Source organism: Lates calcarifer, linkage group LG10 (assembly GCF_001640805.2).
Source record: "Lates calcarifer isolate ASB-BC8 linkage group LG10, TLL_Latcal_v3, whole genome shotgun sequence".
NCBI lineage: Eukaryota > Metazoa > Chordata > Actinopteri > Centropomidae > Lates > Lates calcarifer.
The window spans coordinates 3,159,186-3,168,176 of NC_066842.1; the positions used below are offsets into that span (position 1 = coordinate 3,159,186).

An 8,991-nucleotide genomic window follows, 5' to 3' on the forward strand; every position below is an offset into this window, starting at 1 on the left:
ATATCTACTAAACCTTGCTGGTGGAGCAGATATTCAGTGCAGGCAGGCTGGTGGAGAGTAACAGGTAGAAAAGCTGTGCAGGCCTGCAGGTCTAACAGCGAAGCCTCAGGTCATGTTCCATCGACCCACAGCTCATCTTTGTATAGGAAAGTGTCTTATGCAACCTCAGCAAAGTGATTTACGAGACCTTTCTGGCACTCAGCTGCACATCGCAACCACACTCATCTCCTGTGACAGAGAGAAGAGAGAGAACCACACACAGAAAAATGACCTGGAGGGAAAAAAGAAGAAGTCTTTATTTTGGTCATGAAGGACACATTTGGAGAGAATAAAATGCAAACAAATAAAGATGATTTTTTTAAATCAACAGATGCAGGTCACATTATGATTCTGTCTAAAATAGATATATGACATTTGAAGCTGAGCTGAGCTGAGGTTGTTTAGTGCTACACGTTATGTTGAAGAGAGAAAAAGCTTCAGCCACACACCTGTGTCTCCCACTATTGCACAACCCTACCTTGCATCCAAAAAAACTAAACACGAGCATGTCGGCTGGCAGCTTGTCAGCAGACGAGCATCAGTGGAAGGATTAAAAAGCTCTGACAGAGCTGCTGGAAACAAAACATAACGTCATGCAGCGTCGGTCTTCTGTCGTGTCAGACGTGTGTCTGAGGTTAGCCTGCAATGCAGTGTGTTTCTCTGCTTGTTGTTGGGTTCTCCTGCACTCAAATACATGGATGCAGCTTTAAAGGGGATGTCAAGAGCTTCAGCCACTACATTTACAATACAAGACGTCAGGCTAGGCTAGATGGTTAGCATGCTAATACAATGATTAAATGCTGGAAATAGAAGCAAAACACTGGTGTTATGGTGAGCAAAGGGATGAAGTTTCATGCTGAACATGCTACAGTTCCTCTAGGCTGTCAGCTAATGTTGGATCTGCAGCAACAGCAAAATGTACAACAGCTCCTATAAGTATCGTATGGCTGCACAGATGAAAATTAGACCTTGATTCCAATGATTAAAGACAGATACAGTACATGGTATTAGAACATACAGTATGTGTCTGTTTATGCACTGACACTGTGACACTGATCCTCTCTGTATCAGCGTCTAAATTTCAGATTGTACAGCTCGTAGTTAGCGGTGAACTGTGCAGGTTTGTACCTAAAACTCTACAACACGTCGCTGTCTGATTCCTTCAAAACCAAGCACCTCTGAATTAAATATGCATGTACCGGAGTCTCCGCTCAACGAGGCTTCAACCAAACACAGTACGAAATGTGGTGAATCTTCTTCACACTGCAGTTACTAAAGGGAACGACTTTCATGTTTTGTTTTTTTGTTGTTATTTTTAACATGTTATATCAGCTCTACTGCGTATAACTTAGTGTTGGTCCAACATTACTGCCAGTGCACTGTGAAATCAACACAGCACACAGAATAAGCCTGCAAATGTGCAACAAGCTGCATCTTAGCATTTAATATTCACATAAACTACACTCTACCTCTGGCTGAATTCTGTGCAATATATACAATATATATATATATATATATAAAAGCAGAAATATTACATCTCTCAGCAAGGCAGCAGTAATCATGCCTAAACAATGACGTTACACTCTGACTGACTCCACATCTCTCTCTCAGCCACTAAGTAATGGAATGACAAGAATTTCTTTTGGTCACAATCAGCAAAACAACTCCATTTTGGGTGGCGCACATGAGCTCCTTATAAAGTCTCAGACAGGCAAAATGTTTGTCACAACCTCTTGTGTTGCTATGGTGATAAATTAGGTCTATTAACCATAAACATCAACAAGCACTCAGGTCAAATAAAGGCACATTTTGCAGCATCTACATTTCAGATGACTGTTGTTGAAATGCTACTGAAACAGCAGCTATGTGTCACTGGACTTTTCTCTTTCGACTTTATAAGAACTCATGTGCGTTCTCCACTAGCATCATTCACTTGTTTTTTTGTGTTTTTTTTTCTAGGGGACTCAACTCTGCTCCACATTTCTCTCTCCTCAGGGTCAGAGAGGCGTCAGCATCAGTTCTCTGTGGTTTTAACTTGAATGAAGGACAGGCTCTTCCCCATGCTGTGGAAGAACGGCGTGATGAACATGTCCGTCAGACTCCTCCACACTACCTGGATGGACGGCAGGAGCATCATGCAGCTGTGGATCACAGGCATCACCAACCTGGAAGGACAAGGTCAAAAAAAGCTGGTTTAGGAACAGATCATTTCTCTGTATCTCAAACTACTGAAGTCCTCAGTAAAAATACCTGAATATGAGAACAGGTCTAGGCTCTGCAGTCTGTAAACTGCTCTCCATGTGACACTGTTTTCACTCCTGAGTTTGAACAATACACTCAACCTTTCCCCTCAATCCTGGCGTCAGAGCAAAATGATTTGGAAGCAGGTCTTTTCTTTCCTTCACTGTCGTTCCAGTGGTGTTAGTGCATTAGTGCAACATCTGTTTTTTGCGATTGCTGTGATTTCAGGCCGTGCTTGATCTGTTTGGCATCTGTGTTGATAAATATCTTAAAACACCTTCTCTTTAAAATAACTGAGATGTTAGAAAAAAGGTCGAGCTTTTGTTTCTCACATATTTTTGTTGTGAATCAGCAGCTGTTTCTGTCTTATCTGTAATGTGGTTTCTGTCTGTTTTGAGAAGAAGTGTGTTGTATTGTTATGTCCCTGCAGCTTGTTACTCTGTGTCCAGTGTATTACAGAAAATGTGAGGCTGTGAAAGCTGCAGCTCCTCTGTGTGATCTCCCTTCCTGACATTCCAGATGTATTGACCAGCTCAGTGTCGCCACTCAGTCCTCTATTGATGTTTACCTGAGGTGGCTTCCTCCTTCAGAGCACAGTGGCTCGAGCTGGTGAAAGGTCATGCGAAACTAACTCTGCAGTGCCCTATCTGCATCTGAAGAATGTCCCACTCTGCTCTGAAAATAGGCTTCAGTCGCTATTAGACTGGCAGTGATCTGGCAAAGGACGCGGGGCGTTTTTTTTTCCACTACACAACTAAACAGTCCTCCCAACTTTCCATAGAGTGCTCACTTCTGGGCAGAAAATGTTGTTTCACCAAGTGTTAATAAATGGACTCTTTGGGTTGTGGTTGGGAACGTATGTGCACGTAAAGCCTGGAAGCACCTGGTTCACCCGACTGCGACGCTTTTAGCCGACACAAGCATGACATAATTCTCCAAATAAATGTATAAGAAGAAAATATCTCGATGTTACGCTACATAACTGTGAAAACAACTTGTGTCAATGTTTGTCTAAAAGAGCCAGAATAAGTACGCTGGCAAGTAGCAGAGGACCCTGGGGGAAAGTCACATAATGTTCCTGTAATGTTCCCACAGGGGTTTAAATGAGGCTTTTGGTTCTCACAGCACTGTTTTATTTGATATTTTAAATAACTTCAGAGCAGTAAAATGAGCTACTTTGGAAGTTATAATGTGCACAGTCTAAGCTCCATGTGATCTTTTTATACTCTTCACACATTTTCCAGCACTTTATATCTTTAGATCACTGAAATACACCTGCTGTGTGATGTTCAGAACCTTTAGAAATGTTTAATGTCTCGATGGCATCACTCTGCTGCTCCTGCAGAAACCTAATGTGATAACTGACTAAACAGAATAATACCAGATACCAGGGTAACACCTGGCACCGTGCCAGATCAGCCAGGCTACAAACAGAGACCTGCAGGCTGAGAGGAACCTCTTCCTACCAGATGTGGATGCAGCTGAGCACCCCGAAGACCAGTCCGAGGATGAACGCCATGGGCACGGCCAGCAGCGTGGTCAGCAGGCGGTAAAAGATGAATTTGACCAGCTCAAACGCGGCGTGGCTTCCGATCCACACTTTGTCGAAGCTGTGCGTGGAGATGGGCTCCGCGATGACATCTTCGAAACCGACCTGTTAGATCACACACGAGATTGGAGGGGCAGATTATTTTAACGCTGAAAAAATGATTGAAACACACACGGAACACCGGCAGGAAGGTGCCTGCAGGTGATGGGTGGACGCGCAGGCAGGCGGGCAGCGACTTCCAGGTATTCACGCTGCAGATTATCAATCTTTAAGAGTTCATTACGCGAAAACAATAAGGTTACGGTGGTGGTAACCGTTGATAATTCATCTTGACAGCCGCTAACGCGTGTAGTTTCACTTTCAAAAAGCCATTCAGCACAATACTCAGCCTTTACCTTCAAGTGCGCGTTGATGTCGTTTGGATCTCGGTCCGGTGCCGCTGTATACACCTTCCCCTTCTTCGACAGAATGGGTTCTATCGATCTGTTGAACTCATCTTCGTCCATAATGATACTGGTGTCCGATTTCTCCTTCTCCAGACCCATGTTGACCGGTCGGACGGGCAGACGATGCGGGGAGAGCAGCTGGCGACGGTGCGCTCTGCGCTGTGCGCCGGATTGAGCGCCACCCCGCCCCGTATGGAAAGCAGCGCAGCGTGGGGTTAGAGGAGACACAACAAGCTCAAAGTCACTTCCCCAGACCCTTTCAAGAGCTCAGTGATGACTGATACTACTGTGCAATGTCGTGGCCTCCAGTCATGAGCCAAGGGTGTAATGCAGCCATGTGATTAAGTGTGATAAGTACAGCAGAAGCTGCCGGCCATCTCTCTATTTACAAATAAAAGACTAATCCTTCATGGTTATCTAAGCTCAGGCATTCTTCCTCTAAAATAAATAGTGATGTTTTGGAAAATGTAACCACCTGTACTTTTGAGTTATGGTGGAGAAAACATCAGTTAACAATTCCCCCCGGGGGCTCTGTGTTTTGGAAAGAAACAGCCACATGTTTATTTTCACAACACTTTGTAACTATAAAAGCCTGGTTATTAGTGTTGCTATAGCTGAACGCACTGTTCTACCTGTTGAGTTGATTTACCACAAATCTTCTTCTTGGTCTGTGTGGATTTATTGCTCTCTCCTGGCTGTTTCATGCTCTGAAGGCGCCAACATTGTTAGAATAGCTGCAGCTCTTCAGATGTCTAAACAGGAACCTCAGCAGGGAGACGTGTTCCCAGGTTCACATGACTCGTTTTCATGAGGACAGAGATTTGATCTGACCCCACAAACCCGCAGCTACATATGTGTTTATGATGTTTGTAAACAGTAAGTTATCTTTACTGTATCATAATTAAGACTATGAGGTTTCTTAAAATCTTCTGTGCAGGTGAGCTTGTACATGTCCTAAAAAGATGTGATAAACTCCATCTTATTGTGAGAGTGTATTCACTACATATGCACACGAATGCAGGCCTGAGTGAGCATACTGTGTGTGTGTATACGTCACATCAGATCACATGATTTACAGGTGAAGCAACAATTTAGATCCAGGAATGTCACTGTGACATTAAACTGGAACAAGGCTGTTTGTCAAGTACCTGTTCCTACAAGCTGTATGCACAGGAAGTGCATTAATTGGGAGGTTAATTAGAGCTATAAGAAAGTGTTGGGCCAGGAAGTTCTGTCTTTACCATGTGTGGACAGTGTTTCTTATGTCTGGAGTTTCTGGGATTCATCTCTTTGAGATTAAAGAAACAAATACAGAGTGCTACCAGACATAAAGTCATAAAGAATAGGTCGGTTACGCACACAAAGCAAATTAAGTGATATGGTTGCCCACAGTGACAAGCAAAGAGGTGCAGGTGAAAGGTTAAGAGAGCAGCAGCCACCGTGACAAGACAGAACTGGACTGCAGAGTCATCACTCTTCAAACAAACAGAACAAACTTTCTTACTGAAAGGCCAACCTGACTGCAGTCCTGCACTTTGCATCTCATTTGTTAATGCAGCAGGTCCAGCAACCAGCCTGTAAACAAGACCCGCTTTTGTTTAGACACCAGGGCTGGGAAATAACACACAGAGACAACACAAAAGTAGGCCAGAGCAGTGAGTGACAGCGAAGCACAAACACAGCAGGCAGAACAGAGGGATACTGGGCATTCAGAGCAATCAGAGTGATCCCAGGCCCCGAGCACGGCGACAATACAACACCACAATCCTCCTGGATTAACGCACACAGGGCGATTCTGACAGACAAGCATTCAGCGGGGGAGACCTGCCTGGCTGGCCTGAGGGTGAGGCAGGGCGGGAGGACAGTGTTGACATGAGAGTATGGGAGTGTTTGAAAGACAGACAGGCAGAGGAAGTTATCGCCTTTGGTCTGTGTTACAGTTTGGATACCGATGATATGATGAGTGTGCGGCATAATTTCCATGCAGAGCCTAATAAGGATGCAGATACTGGTCAGTTAGTCTGTGCAAAACTCTGGCAAACAGAGCAAGATACTTCATCAAACACTGGCCAGATGTTTGGTTACTGTCCGAACTTTGTGTCTGAATTTCATGTTCCATGTTCATGGTCCCAGGAGGATATCTTGGAACGTTTTGTTGGATCTTTTGCTTTTCATTTCCCATCATCGATCCAAAAATTTCCCGATGCACTCAGAGAGATGAAACAATAGAGGATGAAAATGAAAAAATATGACAATTCTCTGCCTCAAAACTGTAGGATATGAATTAAAAACACTTAATTCACCAGCAGAAGCTGAAGCTGGGAAGCAACAGTTGCTGTTCTGTGGCACAAAGAACAACAAATGTAGATGGTAAACTCCTGAATTCATGCAAAAACTCATCAACGAATTCAGGTGTAAGATACGTCATCTTGTTGGTATTGGTGTGCAGGTGTTGAATGTTGCTGCAGCTCCTCTGCAGGCATCACTGGCTGACCCTCCTCTGGCCTGCGAGCCCTCTCAGTCCTGCAGGTTAATATTTAATGAATTCACCAAACAGCCACATTCCAGGACGTCCCGGCCAGTGTTCCCTGGAGGATCTGCGTCCTGACGTGGAATGGCGTGGAGCGCTTCCTCTGACTTCATGAGGAATAAATGTGTATTTGTCCAGGAGTTTCCAGGGGGAACAATGATATCAGTACACCCGCAGTGCACTGGGATTTCCTGTTACACCCAAAGGACCCTCAGCTCTGTGCTCTTAAACACACTTCACCTTGAGGACAGTGAGGGGAAAGGTGCGTGTGTGTGTGCCTTTACTTGTGTGCTTGAGTACGTGTTTGCATGCAAGCATGGATCCATGTACTTACAGTGTATGTGTGTGTGTGTATGTGTGTGTGTGAGTTACAAGGAAACACCCAAACTTTCTTTCTTTCACTCTGTCTCAGAATGTGTTTTTGAATTTCAACACTCACGTTTATTAAAAGTGCTGCGACTTAATCTCAGATTCCATCGTACAATAGTTTCAAAGGAGTGAAAAACAAACAGAAAACAGAACAGAGAGGAACAGTACAAAACAGGAGAGAAGAAAATAACAGATTACATCTATAAAACCTGCTAACCTACGACGCATTTTTAATATCTGACGCGTTCATTCATCGGGTTAAAGATAGAAATAATTTCCCCAGTTTGAGTTATTGCCGATAATCAGCTTAAATCAATAAAATATTTGCGTCATAATAATTGTATCTGCAGTAAATCATGGATTTGGCTCAGGGTGGAGCCAAACTAGAAACATTGCGTGTGAAAAACGTGATAAATGAGACCCAGACCATCACATAAACCCAAAATTTCCACCACTGTGAAAACTGAATATACAACATGTCAGCTTGGATTTTATTTAGCTGAGCAGGTTTGTCTTATAGAGCAGCAAAGACAGATAAAAACATATGAAGGCAGAGCTTGTGCGAGGGTCTGTGTATAAATACAAGTGTGTGTGCATGTCTATATTTACGTGGGAGCACACACACATGGTATATGTGTTCTGTAGTATATTTATCTTTATCTTCAGTGTTTGTATGAGGTTGTCTGTTTGATGTAAAGTCTGCCTATGATTCTGTTTGTGAATGCCTGAAGAACGTGTGTTCAGTGTGTATTTATTTCTGTCGGCAGAGGCTCGTGCAGCCTCCTCTGGGCTGATACATGAACAGAGGAGTGTGTTTTGAAAAGCCAGGAGAAGCCGACGGTCCTGCACCTTCAGTGGCAAAGGTCTGGTGCAGTTCCTCCTCTGGTTAGACGCAACACACCAGCTCCTAAAATGCTTTTGTTTTTTGGGCAAGAGGAGGTGGGGGTGAACGAGCCTGGCATATCCTACTGCCATGTCTTTGTGAGTGACTCATTCAAAATTCTTTCCAGTAATAATGAATATTGCTCTCTGGCACTGAGCAGCTGGTAAAGAAGAAAAAAAAAAACAAACAGAAAATGACCATAAAATCAAACCAAGGCCACGTATGAGTCAGTCACAGCCACAGAGATGTATACTCTAAAAACTTACTTAAATTCAATTTAACTTACTGGGAAATACACAGAGGAAACAACGCAGCTGTGATAAGTGAAATGAAATTAAAGCGCACACTTGTACAAAATGTACACGCATGCATAAAGAGACTGGAATAACATGCACAGGCCTGTTAAATCTCCACTGACATGCATGGAATATGAGTATCACCCTCCATCTACTTACTCCTGTTTTTCCTGGCAAGTTAAGAAGCGATAACTAAAATCATAAACCCGTCTAGCTGAGTGTCTTCATTAAGACCGAGGTCACTGTCTCCACACCATCACTGTTTACTGCCAGACGCAGTGAGATCACACCCAACATCACCCCACCACCACCACCACCACCACCCCCGGCAAGGTAACCTGAGAACGGAGACTCTGAGCTTCCATGACAGAGATAAATACCCAGCGTGCAAGAAAACATCTTTGGGGACGAGAGGAATTTTCGAGGGGTGGAAAGAATCCCAATGTATCCTTGGAAAATATTTACTTTGCTGATATTTTGTCATATTTTAATACACAAAAACAAAACAGTATCATCTAAAAACCTATGATGTGAGCCAGCATTGGTTTTAGAAGCCACTAATTGTAACCAGAGATCTGTTTTTGTCAACAAAGTCCTACTACTTCAATGACAATAAAGGTTCCTTGTCCCTGGATTCA

The 8,991-nt window shown here is 43.5% G+C and overlaps 1 protein-coding gene and 1 long non-coding RNA gene across 2 annotated transcripts; one reads left to right on the forward strand and one right to left on the reverse strand.

The window, feature by feature from the left end:
• Positions 1-272: 272 nt before the first annotated feature.
• cav2 (caveolin 2) lies at positions 273-4,374 on the reverse strand. The gene is made up of 3 exons (XM_018692529.2): positions 4,225-4,374; positions 3,747-3,934; positions 273-2,204 (listed from the first exon to the last, which is right to left on the reverse strand). Exons 1-3 carry the CDS (start codon positions 4,372-4,374, stop codon positions 2,054-2,056), a joined length of 489 nt encoding a protein of 162 aa, XP_018548045.1. The 3' UTR covers positions 273-2,053.
• LOC108894005 (uncharacterized) lies at positions 3,930-4,683 on the forward strand. Its single transcript, XR_001962744.2, has 2 exons — positions 3,930-4,071; positions 4,369-4,683. It is a non-coding gene; the product is annotated as an uncharacterized LOC108894005 (long non-coding RNA).
• The last annotated feature ends 4,308 nt before the right edge of the window (positions 4,684-8,991 follow it).

Excerpts from the sequence above, each read along its gene's own strand:
- cav2 (XM_018692529.2), bottom strand. The coding sequence starts at position 4,374 with ATGGGTCTGGAGAAGGAGAAATCGGACACCAGTATCATTATGGACGAA. Across the intron at positions 3,935-4,224 it reads ACATCAACGCGCACTTGAAG|GTCGGTTTCGAAGATGTCAT; the intron begins GTAAAGGCTGAG and ends GTGATCTAACAG. Across the intron at positions 2,205-3,746 it reads CTCAGCTGCATCCACATCTG|GTTGGTGATGCCTGTGATCC; the intron begins GTAGGAAGAGGT and ends TTGTCCTTCCAG.